General features: G+C 39.5%; 1 protein-coding gene across 1 annotated transcript in view; it reads left to right on the top strand.

The window, feature by feature from the left end:
* The window catches only part of COPB1 (COPI coat complex subunit beta 1), a 38,282-nt gene extending 30,655 nt beyond the window's left edge, over positions 1-7,627 (top strand). Inside the window, 5 exon segments of the mRNA NM_001172366.1 lie at positions 1,465-1,584; positions 4,431-4,576; positions 5,480-5,569; positions 6,641-6,796; positions 7,286-7,627. Coding sequence (NP_001165837.1) covers positions 1,465-1,584; positions 4,431-4,576; positions 5,480-5,569; positions 6,641-6,796; positions 7,286-7,345 — 572 coding nt within the window. The 3' untranslated portion in view covers positions 7,346-7,627.
* The last annotated feature ends 10,110 nt before the right edge of the window (positions 7,628-17,737 follow it).

Below are 17,737 nucleotides of genomic sequence, written 5' to 3' on the forward strand. Positions count from 1 at the left end.
GATTATGAAGAGTAGTACAGAAGTTTTAGCATAAGGATTTTATTGAGCCCTTTGTGACATTTTGAATCGAGGCTTAGTTTTATTTTTTTGTCTTTTTAGGGCTGCACCTGTGGCAGATGGAAGTTTCCAGGCTAGGGGTTGAATCAGAGCTGTAGCTGCCAGCCTACACTACAGCCACGGCAACATCAGATCTGAGCCACGTCTGCGACCTACACCACAGCTCTTGGCAACGTCGGATCCTTAACCCACTGAGTGAGACCAGGGATCAAACCCATGTCCTCATGGATACTAGTCAGGTTTGTTACAGCTGAGCCACAGTGGGAACGCCTCAAGGCCTAGTTTTATATTTACTATTTAGTCTCCTTTAACCTCCAGTTTTCTTTGTTTGTTTGTTTGTTTGTTTGTTTTGTCTTTTTTTTTGCCCTTTTTCTAGGGCCACTTCCTGCGGCATATGGAGGTTCCCAGGCTAGGGGTCTAATCGTAGCTGTAGCCGCTGGCCCACGCCAGAGCCACAGCAACGCGGGATCCGAGCCGCGTCTGCGACCTACACCACAGCTCACGGCAACGCCGGATCATCAACCCACTGAGTAAGGGCAGGGAGCGAACCCGCAACCTCATGGTTCCCAGTTGGATTCGTTAACCACTGCGCCACGACGGGAACTCCAACCTCCAGTTTTCTGAACCTCTGTGATACCGACATTTTTATGTTTATATTCTTGATACTTTTAGATAGGTTTACTTAGTATTTTTGATCTAGCAAATGTCAGTTTTTCTAGATAAGAGCTATTTAAGATACAAATTTACCAAGAAGCTCAGTTAAATTTTTGCTTGCTTGGTATAGAACTGGATCTTTTCTGAGTCCATAACTAATACATACCATGTGTGGCAAAGTAATAATACATCATTATCACATTTAGCAACATGAGTTGTTTTTTTATTTTTCCTTCTTAATAAAAACACATCAGTCAAACTCTCTCTTCCATATGGCTTCAGCAAGAATTAAGGGACTTTGAGGAATCAAGGGAAAACATAATTCTGCCTTGTCTTTCTCAGCATAGCTTGAGGCGTATATGAAGAACCATGTTTCTAAGAATATAAAAGCCTTTCTTCAGCTTGTTTTATCCTTCTTTGTAGTGGAGTGTATAGTTTAAGACTTAAGCTTTTTAAGAAGTTTGTATTCATTCATTGAAATAAAATGGTGTGCCCAAAACACTCTCCCCCCAACACACACTTGAATTAAATATGGAATTATCCTGAGAAGCCTATTACCTTTTAAAAGAAAATGTGCGTATTGATGTAAATAATACTGTTAAATGATTTCTTTCTTTTGTCCTTATCTTTGAGTCATAACTCTTCTCTTGTTCCTTGTTTTGCTAGAAACTGTTGAGCTGCATACATTTTAAGGTTTTAGGATTTGAGGGGTTAATATATGTGTCTTTTTATTCATGTCTAAATTTTTTTCAGGAGATCTGAAACTTGTGGAAAAGCCATCTCCTTTGACTCTTGCTCCTCATGATTTTGCAAATATTAAAGCGAATGTCAAAGTAGCATCAACAGAAAATGGGATAATCTTTGGTAATATAGGTAAGGAATTGTTTTATAGCATGTGGTGGTCGAATGTTTTTATTAAAGAATTTCTGTAATGAGTGGCCTTGGGACATTTCTCGAGGACAGGTCCTGAATCGTCTTGAATCTGTTCATTCACTGATTCATTTATGAGGCACTTGCTATGTACTAAGTGTTGTACCATGTTCTGAATGTACAGAAATGAACCAGATAGGGTCACTGTCCTCAAGAAGCTGTTGAGCAAAAGGAGGAGATAAATAAGCAAATATATAATTACAGTACAGTGTGGTAAAGGTTAGTTTATATACTATGCTTTGGGATCATGGAGGGAAAATGCTAATAGTACAGAAGGCTTTATAAAGGAGACGGGTATGTTATCAAAGGATAACATTTGAGCTGAATCTAAAACTTTGTATATGCATTTGTTGCCAGACCACCTGGAAACTAGCTTATACAAAGGTGTTTGGTCAGTAAGCTTTTTTTTTTTTTTTTTTTTTCCAAGCAATTTCTGCAGTAGATATGGGGCTGCCATGGTGAGGAACAAAAGCTCTTTGTCCTCAGATAGCTTATAGTCGAGTAAGGGAAGACTGATATGTGAAATAGATAGATGCAAGTGCTGAGAAAACAGCCTGTGCTTGGTGAAGTGGAAGTCTATGAAGAGATTTGGTCAGCACTCTCAAAGAGGTGGGGAGTTGGAGGGAAAGGTAAGAAGAGGCTTTGTAGGGGAGCTGAAGGCTTTTGAAAGATTACAAAGTGGTCTCCAGATAGACAGGGATTCAGTTGGAATAAATGCAAATAGTTTGACATACCTGGAATTTAGAGGGAACTGAAAGGTGCTGGTAGAAAAGAATGAGGTTAGGAATCTTAATGGCAGCTATGTTATACTTGTCATGCTAAGGATTTTGGACTTTATCCTGGGTATAGAGGGGTGCCATTGAGGAATTGTAAGTGAGTGAGGTACGCAATCAGTTTTCTTTAGTGCTGTGACAGCACTAAAGAAAACTGATTGGAAGAGGCAGGAAGATTAACTAGTAGACTTGCAGTAGCATGGGTGAGAGATGACAGAGTTTAAAGCAACACAGAAGTGGTTGGAATGGAGGGAAGGGCTGAATATAATAGATGTTAAGGAGGAGTTCCTGTCATGGCTCAGTGGTTAACGAATCCGACTAGGAACCATGATGTTGCGGGCTCGATCCCTGAGTAGGTTAAGGATCCGGCGTTGCCATGAACTGTGGTGTAGGTTGCATACGTGGCTCAGATCCCATGTTGCTGTGTCTCTGGCATAGGCCAGTGGCTACAGCTCCGATTAGACCCCCTAGCCTGGGAACCTCCATATGCTGAGGGAGCGGCCCTAGAAAAGGCAAAAAAAAAATAGATGTTAAGGAGATAGAGTGTCCAAGACATGGTTACTGATTGAAGCAAGAGCAGCTAGAGCAACCCTCAGGTTTCCTGTTTGAATGTGTAGGAATGTGTAGGTTTCCTGTTTGTTAATCACTAAAACAGAATATAGGAGAGAAGGACAAATTTGAGAGAGATAATAAGTTAAACTTGAGTAGGTTGAATAATAAAGTGTCTTGAGATATTGTAGGGGAGTTTGAGATGAGTCTGGAACTTGACCAAGAGGTCTGAAGTAGAGATGAATATTTGTGTAGAGACCATAGAAATGGAACAAGTCACCCCAAGTGGGAAGAGGGGAGAATCAAAGAATGAATCCAAGAGAACAGCAATATTAAAAGCTATTCAGAGTTTGTATTCAGAGCAATATTAAAGCTGGTCAGAGAAGAGGTCTGCAAAGGAAGTTTGGTTAGAGAAGTAAGGAAAAATCTTCAAGAAGTATCTGAAGCTGTGAAAGATCTAAAAGAAGAGTCCTTTGGATTTATCAGTCAGTGAATAAAACATTTCTTGTGGTATGTCTTAGGCAAAGGTGGTGGGTTCAAGACTACATAGGAGATGGAGAAATGAAGACAGTGAGTGTACACTACCCTGAATGTAGGACCTTGATTTTGGTGAGAATGAGAGAGGACAGTAGCCAGAAGAGAAGTCAAGGATGAGGGAAGAATTTTTTTTTTTTATGATGAGAGAACCTTGACCATGTTTATAAACTATAAAAAAAAAAAAGTCAATAGTGAATATGAAGGTTAAGACATAAGAGTGAAAGAGGTAATGATTTATGGAGGGAGGTCCTTCACCAAAGCAGGCATCACAGATGGCAGCAGCCTTGAAGAGAAGAGGCAGCACTTCTCTGATACAGGAGGTAACAAGGTGAGAGTTGATTGAGAGAAGGATACATTTGTTTTTAGTTATGGGGCTGAAAATTAAAGGAGCTTAATCTGGGTGACTTCAGTTTTCTCTAGAAGTAGATAAGGTGGGGGAATGTCAAAAGAAGATTGAAGGAGGAAAGGTAGGCTCCATTCAGATTATGAGTTTCTACTGTGGAAGAAACAGTTACAGAAGCAAATAATCTTCTATCATTAAGTACTATGGCTTAGCAATAATTCATCCAAAAAGTTAAACTCCTACTATGGGAACACTACTACTTGTGTATTCCTCTGCCATGCCTAGCACACTGCAGCCTCTATGTAAGTACTCACTGAATTTGAATCCTGACCTCCACCACTTACCAGTTTTATGACCTTGAGCAACTTCTTTTTGTTTCTCTGTAAGATGGAAAATAATAATGCTATAACACAGGATTGATGAGAGTATTAAACAGGTAATAATTTGTCAAACATTTAGAATAGAGCCCGGTATATAATAAGCAAAACTATTTGCTAATATCATAGTTATTATTTGGAAATATCAGAAACTTTAAATTAAACTTTGCCTTTGGTGATTGAGGATCTTTCTGTGTATGTATATTGCAGTTTATGATGTCTCTGGAGCAGCAAGCGACAGAAATTGTGTGGTCCTCAGTGATATTCACATTGACATCATGGACTATATCCAGCCTGCAACTTGCACTGATGCCGAATTCCGTCAGATGTGGGCCGAATTTGAGTGGGAAAACAAAGTTAGTCCTTGAGAGATTTCCTTGAATTCCTTATCTATCTTTTTTAGCTAGTGTTGAGGGATTCTCTGATACAGTTAATCCCACTGAAAAGTGTCACGTATGAAAAGCTCACAGTCTTTCAGTATCTGTTCATAGAAATTAGCCTTAACGGAAAATCAAGCAAGTGGTTTGGTAAGTTACTGTTGTAAAATGATGAGAGTAGTAGTTCCAGAATGAATCTGATTGTTCAGGATGTTACAAACTATATTCTTTTCCCTTGTATGTATGATTAGTAACTTATCATCGAATCCAGTGTCCAAAAGAAGCTTTGCAAAGACAGTGGCCTGCTAGGGAAGTTTGTTACTTTGAACCTTGATTTTTATTAGAAATATTTTATATACAGCATGTGGTCTTGTGTGTGTGTGTGTGTGTGTGTGTGTTTAGAGCCATGCGCATGGCATATGGAAGTTCCCAGGCTCTAGGGGTCAAATCGGAGCTGCAGCTGCTAGCATCTGCCACAGCCACAGCAACACAGGATCCAAGCCGAATCTGCCACCTACACCACAGCTCACAGCAATGCCAGATCCTTAACCCACTGAGCGAGGCCAGGGATCAAACCCACATCCTCACGGATACTAGTCGGGTTCATTACTGCTGAGCCACAGTGGAAACACCAGTATGTTGATCTTTTATGAAGTTATCTGTATCTGGAAGTTTTGATACCAACCTACAGTTTGTTGGATTTTGTAGATGTCATTTACTTTTTGTTGCCCACCCTTTCCCCTTAAATTCTTGGAAGGGAAAGTAGGCTCTGATATGACATACAAGAGATTGTTTTCTCATCCCCAAGATAGGAAACTCACAACTTTATCACCATAGGAATTATAATCATCTTGACATTTTTCTCTCTCTCCCTTTGTACAGGTGACAGTTAACACAAATATAATTGATTTGAATGACTACTTACAGCACATATTAAAGTCAACCAACATGAAATGCCTCACTCCAGAGAAGGTAAGATTTGTCTTAAACTTGGTGGAGACTAATATGGTAGATTCTTGGCTTTGTTGTATTTCCCCTAATGTATTTTGTTTTTGTTTAGCTTGAGAAAAGCAGTGTCATTCCATTCATAGAATGTATGGATCTGCTTACTGCTTTCTACTGGAGTAGGAACAGTAGTACAGTGACCCAATTGAATAGTCAGAATGGTTTTGTTTTTCTTTTTTTTTTTCTGTTTTATATTTTTGGCCACACCTGTGGCATGCAGAGGTTCTCAGGCCAGGGATCAAACCCACACCACAGTAGTGACCTGAGCCACAGCAATGACAATGATGGATCCTAGCCCACTGAGCCACCAGGGAACTTTTCAGTCTTCTCCCTTTTAGGTAAAGGCTTATTACAAAATAGTGTATGATACTGGATTAGGAAATGTGCATGACCTCTTCTGTTGGCTCTGTTTGTGAGTCAGAATATATCTGCTCAAGTGTGGAATTGTTGATATACTTTGATTTTCTACTGTTTGTGTATGAAAAAAGACTGTAAACAAAGACCAAATAATGAAGCTGAGGCCCTAAGGAATTTTTCTTTATAAAATTTCTGCTAGTGTTTTAATATTGCTTTAATCAGTAAAAGAATGCCCCCCAGAAGACAAGTAGGTTTTAGTTCATATATTGGTCTATTCAGCAAATACTGAGTCCAACAAATACTGTACGTCCGGTACTCTATCTATGAGCTGCTGGATATACAGTAATGAACAAAATAAAAAGAGTATCTTCCTTCATGAAGCTTAAGGTCTGGTATGGGAGGCAGTCATAAAACTTTAAACAACAAATATGTAAATACACATGAGGATAAATGCTACTTCTTTAAAATCAGTATACTTAAAATTATTTAGGTATAATATAGAAACAGTAAAGCTCATACTTTTTACATAATATAGTTCTGTGAGTTCTGACAAATTCATAGTCATGTAACTACCAGCACATGATTAAGTCCTGTTTTAAGTGATCATTTACCTATGCTGTTTGGTTATGCTTATGTGTAGTTCTCTAGTAGAGTGTTTAATTTATCACAAATTTCTTCCAGGCACTTTCTGGTTATTGTGGCTTTATGGCAGCCAACCTCTATGCTCGTTCCATCTTTGGAGAAGATGCACTTGCTAATGTCAGCATCGAAAAGCCAATTCAGCAGGGACCAGAGGCCCCTGTTACTGGCCACATAAGAATTCGTGCAAAGAGTCAGGTAACACTTCTTTATTTGAGATGCTCTCTTAACTAGATAAAAAGAAAAAGAATTTATGTCTCTCTTATTTCTGTATGTGGTATCGTACTAGTGTTTTGTGCATTGGAAGCATATATATTTATAATAATAATATCCTTGAATAGAAGTATAATTTTCCTTCATTAAAATGGCCCACTTTGAGGGCCTTTTGTTCTGATTTACTTGCTTAAAATCAGATTAATTCCTGTGGGGTGTTTGTGAAATGGATTCTTCAGAGATTTTCAAAATCCAAGCTGCAAATCTAGTGACTTTGTAAATATAGCACTAAAAGTACTTAATACAGTAATGTTATGGTGAGTCTATTTTGTATATCCTTGGTTTCATGGTTGATGTGGTGTCATTGAATGGGGGCTTGGTTAAAATAGAATAACCTACCGGTATAAATATAAACATAATATAAATATATTATTATGTAATAATAATTATAAATATCTTCATTCTTTCTTACAGGGAATGGCCTTAAGTCTTGGAGATAAAATCAACTTGTCTCAGAAGAAAACTAGTATATAAGAATAAACAAGTTCTTGCAGCTTTACAGTTAAGATTTAGGTATGGGCTTACTGGACTCCAACATCTTTTGTATTCTTTCATGCTTTATGTTATATAGAATCTGAGTTCATGCTGAATGCATTCCAGCCAATAATTTATAGCCTTTCCCTTAAATCAAGATTGATTTTAAAATTATAGTTGTCTTTTGTCTTAACAGTTCTGAATGCTGTCCTCAAAGTATATAATGTTTCACACATGTATCAAGACCATTTTCACAGTACAATAAACCAATCTATTCCTAAATCTTTTGTTATTTTATAAATAAATGTGTAATTACATAATTTTAGTTTTGTACCAATGGATTTCTTTTCATCAAATAACTTGAGAAAATAGACCCATTTTCATTTAGAGTATTATAAACTCTGACTAAAGTAAATATACCATTCTTGGGAGTTCCCACTGGGCTCAGTGGTAATGAACACATCTAGTATCAATGAGGATGCTGGTTTGATCCTTGGTCTCGCTCAGTGGGTTAAGGATCCAGTGTTGCCGTGGCTCGGATTTTGCATTGCTGTGGCTGTGTTGAAGGCCAGCAGCTTCAGCTCTGATTTGACCTCTAACCTGGGAACTTGCATGTGCCATGGGTGTGGCCCTAAAAAAGCAATAAATAAACAAGCAAACTCTTTGTAATTATCCTGAATCATCCTAATGAAAGGTAGATAATCCAAACTAGATTTTTTAATCATTCACATTTAGCTTTGGTTATTATTTTGTGTTAGTTAGGAATTAAATTGATTCCAGCCAATTACTAAAGCTACACTGGGAGGATATAACTCCAGAGGATTCAGAAAGCTGTCCTCTTTCTATGTTGCCTCCATGCCCCACACACTCCTCCCCTTTTTATACTTTACACAAGGGCTGGGCACCTCACCTCCACTATGCTTCCAGATGCCTTTCTAAACCAAGTTCTCTAGAGTCAGATTGTGTTGTTCTTTTGGCTCTTGCTTTCCTTGGGGATGATTGAAGCAGTCTGCTCTTTTAGCTAAGTCTGAACATTAAACCCTTATACTTTGTCTTCCAGCTAGGATTCAAGCTGCATTCAGGATGAGTCCATAGATAAGGTCTGTCAAAGAGAGACAGCATCATCTCCTATTTCAGCACTTGAATGAGAATGGAGTGATTTGTTTGGAGTGTGAAGGAGATTGATTGCCTTGTATGATGTCAGAAACTTTGAAGCCACTTGCTTTTTTGAGCAGAAAGAACCAGAAGATTGCAGGGCATTGGAAATTCCAGAGCACCGACACCTCAAAGCAAAATCAGTGGCTAAAAATGGGAAAGACACTAGGGATCCGTTAGATGCAGAGTCAAGAGTTGGAAATTTGTGGAGTTCCTGTGGTAGAACAGTGGGTTAAGAACCCAACTGCAAAGGCTTGGGTCACTGTGCAGGTGTGGGTTCAATCCCTGGGCCAGTGCAGTAGGTTAAAGTATCTGGCATTGCCACAGCTGTGGCTAGGATGCAGTCCCTGGCCCAGGAACTTCCATATACCATGGGTGCAGCCATTAAAAAAAAAAAGTTGGGGATTTGTGATGAGAGCAGAGGAACTGGTGTAATTTTGGGTTAGATCATTTCCCAAGCTGTGTTCCATTACCTTTCTTGATGTCATTGGATATTATGAGAGAAAAAGGATTCCATAGTCAAGTAGGTTTGCAAAAACTTTATGCCATCCTATATTGAGGATTCATCATGCTCACTGGCATACTGAAAATTGTGTGAAGTCCTACAATAAAAAGAGCAGATTAGTTTGGTCTAACCCAGCATAACTTTATCTTACATGACCAGGAAATTCTTTTTCCATAGAGTATCTAGTGACTACATCTAGGACAGGAAAAGTGACTTAGCATGTTAAAGATTTTGGTTTTGTATTTATAATCAACCGTTATTGCATTTGTTTTTGTTTGTTTGTTTGTTTTTTTAGGGCCGAACCTGCAGCATATGGAACTTTCCAGGCTCGGGGTCTAGTCGGAGCTGTAGCTGCCAGCCGACACTACAACCATAGCAACACGGGGTCTGAGCCGTGTCTGAGGCCTACATCACAGCTCACTGCAATGCCTGATTCTTAACCCAATGAGCAAGGCCAGGGATCGAACCCAAGTCCTCATGAATGCTAGTCAGACTTGTTAATTGCTGAGCTACGATGGGAACTACTGTTACTGCATTTTAAATATCAACGAATAATGCCTCTTTTTGTCCTAGAATATATCTCTGTTGGTTCTCAGAAAATTGCCTGCTTAACATTCAGGCCATTTTTGTTAGGATCAAATTGGCTCACATTGCCATTTTCTTAAATTAGTAAATAAAGAGAACAAAGAGAAAAATGTTAACACAGTTGTCAGACATCTATACCACATTAAGGTATTTACTTCATTATCATTTTATTAGCTTTGTGCATTTTCTAAATGGAATAGCAGCACTGTTTAGAGAAAATGTTTACACTGTGCTCTTTCGAGATCTAAAATACTTTTTATATGCTCATATTACAAGGGAACGTATAATTAGGACCATGACATCTAGTAGGAGAATAAATATAGTACCTGGTACCAAATAAGGGCTTTATATAAAAATGTGTTGAATGAATAATTGTGTAAAACCTACAGGAAAATTAAATGGCCCTTATATTTTGCTGTCTTGACACTAGAGGGAGCCCTATGCAGTTACTTTCATTTTGGAATTAGAAATGATTGAAATTGAGAGGGTTTTTTTTTTTTTTTTTTTTTTTTTTTTAACTTTTAACTTTTGGCCATACCCAAGACATGCAGAAGTTCCCAGGCCAGGGATCAGGCCCACGCCACAGCTATAACCAGAGCCATAGCAGTGACAATGCCAGATCTGTCACCCACTGAGCCACTCCTAGAGTGTTTTATAAGAGGAAAAAAATAGTATAATTTTTTATTAGCAAGGAGATTGATATTAGTGATATTTTGCTGGCTATGAGAAACTTTACCATGTGATTATAAACAACATAGGAGACAGGAATTCATTTCATGATATCTAAAAAGACAAGAAAACCAAAGGGGTTTTTATTTGTTGTCTTTTTTTGTTCGTCTTTTTAGGGCCACACATGCAGCATATGGAGGTTCCCAGGCTAGAGCAGAATCGGAGCTGTAGCCTCTGGCCTATGCCACAGCCACAGCAATGCTAGATCTGAGCTGCGTCTGCAACCTACACCACAGCTCACGGCAACGCCAGATCCATAACCCACTGAGGAAGGCCAGGGATCGAACCTGCATCCTCATGGATCCTAGTCGGGTTCGTTAACCACTGAGCCATGACGGGAACTCCCGGTTTTTTAAAACTTAATGTCTAATCTGAAATATCTGTGCTATGTATTGCATAAAATAAGTAGTTCTACTGGTGACTTTTTCCTTCCACATTGATAAACGTCCTTAGCTAATAATTTATAGCCTTTCTCTTAAATCAAGATTGGGTTTAAAGTTATAATTTGTCTCTTATCCCAACAGTTCTGAATGCTATCCTCAGAGTAGGGTCAGGCGTATTAGCTACTTGCCCTGCTGCCCTCTCCCAGACTCTAAATGTTACCTTTCCCCTTCCCTGAACTCTACTCTCCAGAAAAATCAGGAGCCTAAAAAGGCTATATAGTATAACCTAACCAGGTATGGTGCAGAAGTGCACTTTAGAATCAGAAATATGTGGAATCCTGTTTGAATTTACTTGTTGTATGGTCTTAGACAGTGGTAAATAGCTGATTTATTTTTATTTTTTATTTTTAGGGCCATACCTGAGGCACATGGAGGATCCCAGGCTAGGAGTCAAATCGGAGCTATAGCTGCCAGCCTACACCACAATCCATAGCAATGCCAGATCTGAGCCGTGTCAGCGACCTGCACCACAGCTCATGGCAACGCAGGATCCTTAACCCACTGAGTGAAGCTAGGGAATCAGACTCGCGTCCTCATGGATACTAGTCGGGTTGTTACCACTGAGCCACGACAGAAACTCAGAGCTGATTAATTGAGTGCTTCCACGTGCCAGACATAACACTGAGTGCTTTTTCCACGGCATATATGATTCTCCCAATGAATTATATCAGGCAGATACTATGTATTATCATTTATAGGTGATGTTAAAGTCATAAGAGAAGGTGTTACTTCTTATCAATTAAGGCTTAATATTAAGAGTTGAACTCTGATACAAAGCCAGGATTTTATATCTAACACTAAAACCTTACAATTAGTTGTATATTCTCACAACTGCCTCTTTGTGCCTCAGCGTCCTCGCTTGTGAGATGCTTATAGTGTCTTCTTCATAGAATTGATGTGAGGGGTGAAATGATATAATGTATTTATTATGAATGTTTGGCACATAGTAGGTGTTTATCAATAGGTATTTATTTCCTTTCTTTCCCCACTTACCTTCCTTACACTGCAGAGAAGATAGAAACCTGTTCACATTATCTTCATACCTCCCTCAGACTTTAGGTCCTGTAACCCACTTGAAAGCTTTGTTCTTGTTTCTAACACCAGCAACTTACTTAAAAGAATCTTCATGTCTCAAGAATTCCTTACCATGTCAATTTTTGAATTAGCTCCTAGTGCTTTTGCTTATATTGTTACCACAGCTAAATATAACTGTCCCAATCCGGCTACCTCTTGTGATGGATGGTCTGTGATGAACATTACTAGTTTTATTTGCTTTCAGAAGGACAGTTGAATGGCCGATTCTTTAACAGCTGAGTACAGACGTATATGCAGCCAGGTTACAGCAGCAATGTAATATTTAGAGTTGCTCACATGGATCAAAAATCACTTCTAGGGGTTCCCATCCTGGCTCAGGGATAATGAACCCGACTATGATCAAACCTATGCAGGTTCGATCTCTGGCCTCACTCAGTGGGTTAAGGATCCAGCATTGCCATGAGCTGTGGTGTAGGTCGAAGATGTGGCTTGGATCTGGCGTGGCTGTGGCTGTGGTGTAGGTAGGCAGCTTCAGCTCCAATTTGACCCCTAGCCTGGGAATTTCCATAGGCTATGTGTGTGGCCCTAAAAAGAAAAAAAAAGTCACTTCTAGTAAAATGACTACTTTATTTTCTCTAGCTAGCATGGCTGAATCCTTTGATTAAGAAGTTAGTTATGCAGTGGCAAAAGAAGGCAAGTGGAATTTGTGTCTTTTCTCTGGGTTCTATATATATAATTGTGGAATTCTGAGAAAATTATGTGTTTTTGAGTAATTGTAAAACCAACAAGATATACAGATGGAATGCAGCATGGTAGACTGAAACAGCCCTGAATTTCAATTTTCTGAGTAGCTTTCTGAAAAGATGTATCTGTCTGGGCCTGTCTCCTATGTGTAAAATGAAATAGTTAACGCCAGGTTTCTAGTTCAAAAAAACTCATGTTAAAAATCCTTATGTTTTTACATCTACCTCTTTAACAAACTTTATAACTCAACTTGGCTATCTCTACCTGCTGTTATCCACACAAACACCTCAGAATCAACATTGTCAAATGGAACTTATCTCACCACTCAAACCTGTTCCTCTGCTGTGTTGTCTGTCTGGTTAGTTATGCTAGACACCCTTAGTTATCTTTAACTCTGCAGTCACCCTTTATATCTCATCAGACACCAACCCTAATGTTCCCCCTTGCTCAGTATTTTTCTAATCTTTTTTCCCCACTCCTTACCGCCATTGCTTTGGTTTAGACTTCTGCCATTTTTACTATGGTCCATTGTAGTGGCCTAACCATGAACTTCACATATAATTAAAAATTGAAAGCCTACACTTTAATCTTGACAACATACAACAGTAGCTATATGATCCCTTGATCAAACCCTTCCCTGGTAATACCATTTTGAGAGACATAACTAACGAAAGGAAAAATAAGTCTTAAAATGTTAATAGTATTAATAAATAATGAAAATTGAAAATGATTGAGACACCCCAAAATGGGTATTGATAAGCAAACGGTGTTGTGTTATACCAGAGCACTTAGTAGATTGTAGATGCTCAGTAAATATTTGTTGAGTGACCAGGTGAATATGGCATGTGGCTATAGTGATAACAGGGTATGGGTTAGATCACACTGTGGACATGTGCCTATGAAATAATGTTAGGTGAGGGAGTTTCCGTCGTGGCGCAGTGGTTAACGAATCCGACTAGGAACCATGAGGTTGCGGGTTCGGTCCCTGCCCTTGCTCAGTGGGTTAACGATCCGGCGTTGCCATGAGCTGTGATGTAGGTCGCAGACGCGGCTGGGATCCCGCGTTGCTGTGGCTCTGGCGTAGGCTGGCGGCTATGGCTCCGATTAGGCCCCTAGCCTGGGAACCTCCATATGCCGCAGGGGCGGCCCAAGAAATGGCAAAAAGACAAAAACAAAAACAAACAAACAAACAAACAAACAAAACAAAAAAAAAAAAAAAGAAATAATGTTAGGTGAGAAAAAAGACACCACTCTGTAAAAAAGTCTCCTACATTAAGATGAATCAGGCTATGTTATAGGTCTGCTGCCTATCTCTTCAGGTGAATAAGAAATCAAAACATCAAAGTTCCTATCATGGCGCAGTGGAAATGAATCTGACTAGGAACCAAGAGGTTGAGGGTTCAATCCCTGGCCTCACTCAGTGGGTTAAGGATCCGGTGTTGCTGTGAGCTGTGGTGCAGGTCGCAGACGCAGCTTGGATCTGGCATTGCTGTGGCTCTGGTGTAGGCTGGCGGCAACAGTTCGAATTGGACCCCTGGCCTGGGAACCTCCATATGTCACGGGTGCAGCCCTCAAAAGACAAAAAGGCAAATAAATAAATAAAAATATCACATTAGTCATATCACTAGTATATCTTGAAAATAAATGTTTACCTCCTCAGGTCAGTAGGTATGGTGAAGATATGTCACTAACTAGAGTCCCTGCTTTTAGCTCTTGTGATTTTTAGATTTATAATTTTGATGTCTTGAGCCCACCCAGAAAGCTAGCATCCCTCTTATAAGTAAGCATTGCATTCTTCTATGAAGAGGGTGGGGGCTGAATCTTACCACACGGGACTTCACCAGCCAGAACGTGCAAAAATGCTGTGTGGGTCATGGAGTCTGTCCAGGAAAATTTCTGAACACTGCTAAGCTATGCAAACAGTTTCTTAAAGCTCAACAACATTAAAGAAGTGAATTTAATTAGTCAGTCAGAATGTTTTCTTTCTGTGAAGTTAAGGTCGCACTTTTTTTTAAATGACCCCATGCTTTGAGTAAAAGTATAGCTGTTACTCATGTTTTGAGTAAAGTTATGACTGTTAAGAGCATGGTGTTTAAGTTTCCTCTGCTAGTACGTTAGGATTCCACAAGCTGGACCAGTGTGTTCCCACAGCTAAAATCAAATAATGGTGGTCTTTTCTCCTGGGTCAATGAAAATTTGGTAGAAAGAATTTTAAGTTTGTGTTTCTTCTCCATAAATTTTAACATGTTAATACCTGCTACCAAATGTTCAACATAATAGAGAAGCATTCTGGGAATATTTGGCTAGCTGAAAGTTCTTGGTCTAATAGCTTCTTTTTGTGACCATTTATATATATTCTTGGTGGTTTTATATTTTCTGCTAGTTATTGTTCCTTGTTCATCAAACTGAATTAAATGCATTCTCTCATGGTGGCAGCAAAGGACAACTTGATTCATAGATGCTCCGCCACTGGCCTAGGTGTCTATATGAAATGTACTTATTAAATCCAAATGTTCTTATGTAATTCTTACAGATTGTATGTATACTCATAGGCACTATTTAATGAAAATAAGCCTTGGTATTGGAAGTATAAATCCAAGTTCAGGTAGGCCCTGGCTTATGCCTTCACTGTAGAAAACTCTGGAAAGACTGGGGAAAATGTACCCTGGTTTGGGGCCCTCAGCTGGTAAGATTTTCCCCTTATTCCTCAGCCTAAAGCACATGACTTTCTAGGACCCTTGGGTTCTGACTGAAAACAACTGCCGTTTGTCTAATGCTGTGAGATGGCCTTAAGTTACCAAGGGTAACATACAATTTGGTGAGTATTTTAAGGACACATAAACACCCAATCAGAGGTTTGTTTAATAAGTCTTATAACAACAACAACAAAAGTACCAGCTGCTATGAGAGCACAGAAAACTGGTCACTGTCAGAAGAAAGTCAAGAAAGTTTTCCCAAAGAGGTGACATTTGAATTTAGCCTTGAAAAGGATAAATTTGCCTGCTGAATGTCAGATAAGGGATGGGAAAGCTATTCCAGCCACAGAACCCTTTGGACAAATCACAGAAGTGCATGGCACAGAGAGGCGGGTTCTACTCAACATGGGGTATGTTGGGGACAATGGCAGGTGGTGAGACCGGAGATGGGAGATGGTAGACAAGGGTCAGAGCATGAAGGACAGGTTGAGGCATTTGGACTTCGTGTTGCAGGGAATGAACCACTGAGGATTTTAAGAAGGCAAATGAAACAAATTTGCATTTAGAAAAATCTCCGGCCACAGTTTGGAGAATAGATTGGGGGTATGGGAGACCAGTTAGGAGCCTGTCATAGGAGTCCTACTTTGACAGAATGAGCTGTAGAGAGGAGTTCCCGTCTTGGCTCAGTGGTTAACGAATCTGACTAGGAACCATGAGGTTGCGGGTTCGATTCCTGGCATCACTCAGGTCAAGGATCCAGCGTTGCTGTGAGCTGTGGTGTAGGTTGCAGACTCGGCTCGGATCCCATGTTGCTGTGGCTCTGGCGTAGGCCAGTGGCTACAGCTCCGATTAGACCCCTAGCCTGGGAACCTCCACATGCTGTGGGAGCGGCCCAAGAAAAGGCAAAAAAGACAAAAAAAAAAAAAAAAAAAAAAAAAAAAAAAAAGAATGAGGTGCAGAGAGTGGGACAGGGTTGGGGGTAAGTAGAAGCCTCTAAAAAAAACAAAAAAAAAAGTTATCGGTTTCCCTAAGAGGAGATGCTGCTCCAATAAGGCAGCTTGAGTTACCACATCTGCTTATCCTCATATGTAAAATGGGAGTGATTATCTTTACCCTTCCCATCTGTAAGGGTTACTGAAATGCAGTGAAATGTAACATGTAAAGGCCTGTCCAAATGGATGATGATGTAGTTAGTAATTGTATTTTCATTGTGATCTCCATTCACCTGGAGAACAGACCATGAACCATGTAAAATTACCTCTTTTATGGACTGAAAACATCAACTAACAGCAATGTCATGTGATTCAGCCTCATAGTTTGTGGGTTACTTAGTTTTTCCCAATACTTCCTGCCTGCCTCCTTCTAAGCTATTGCCTTCTGTCTCTCTCTTCTTTCTTCCCTTCCCTTCCTTTCTCTGAGATGAGCAATACATTTCATTGAGGGGATTTCCAGGAATGCTAGGGAGGCAAATAAACCTGGAATCAGATTTTCCTCTGTAGTTTATTAACTGTGATCTTGGGCAAGTCCGTCTATTTCAGCTTAATTTTTTTCATCTGTAAATGGAAATAAATAAGGCCTGCCTTGCAGGGTTCTAAATGAGAAAATCCATATCTTGTTAGTGTGTGGCATGTTAAAAGGTGTCAAATAAAAGTTAGTCTCAACTGTTCCCTACACACCCCTTGCTCATTTGTCCTCCCTGTTCACAGAGAGTGTGGCCTAGAACTCTGGTTACCTGCTCTCCCCGTGTCCCAGAAAAGCTGAATTAACAGCTATATGCCAGGAATTCTGATGCATGAAAATTTTTCAGTTGTCCTAACTTCAGGCCAAAACCTTTCAAACGAAGGGACCGTTTAAACTATCAAACATCATTCCATGGAGTTGCTTTAAGTGCACAATCCGTGTCAAATTTTTCCGGAATGCCACAAGCCTCATCACTTTTAACATCATTCAGGAAGTTACTCATTTAGCCCAGATTTCCAATAAACTCATACATACAGACTATGTCATAATCCCCTGGAAGTGTCACCACCTTTTTTTTTTTTTCCTCTTAATGTGACAACTGCTTTTTGCAAAGAAAATAGTATTTATTTCCTTATATTCCTAACTCTGAATCAAACCCACAAGGTTAACTCAGAATTGCTGATCCTCCTCGTTCCTGGGACCCAGTAGCAGCACACTTGGATTTCTGCCTCCGTTTCCCTGCTTAACGTTTTTGTTCCCTGAAGAGTTTTGCTTTTGCATTAATTCAGTGTTTGATTTTAAATTGATCTCCTATTTTGTGCAAGACTGTCCTTGTCACAGGTTGTATATGGTGAACAAGGCAGACAAAGCCTTTGTATTCATGAGCTTACAGTTTTGTGACAACAGTCAAATAAGATGTTTGTGGAGATGATGAGTGCTGTGAAGGAAATAAATAGGCTAATGGGATAGATAGTGGCTGGTAAATGGAGGGTAACTTCAAAGGATTGTCAGAGAAGTAAAAAGGTAAAAAGGTCCTGAA

The sequence above is a fragment of the Sus scrofa genome, chromosome 2, assembly GCF_054392235.1.
Source record: "Sus scrofa isolate SSC_HxYL_T2T_F1_AM1 chromosome 2, Sscrofa_HxYL_maternal_Yorkshire_Landrace_v2.0, whole genome shotgun sequence".
Classification (NCBI taxonomy): Eukaryota; Metazoa; Chordata; class Mammalia; order Artiodactyla; family Suidae; genus Sus; species Sus scrofa.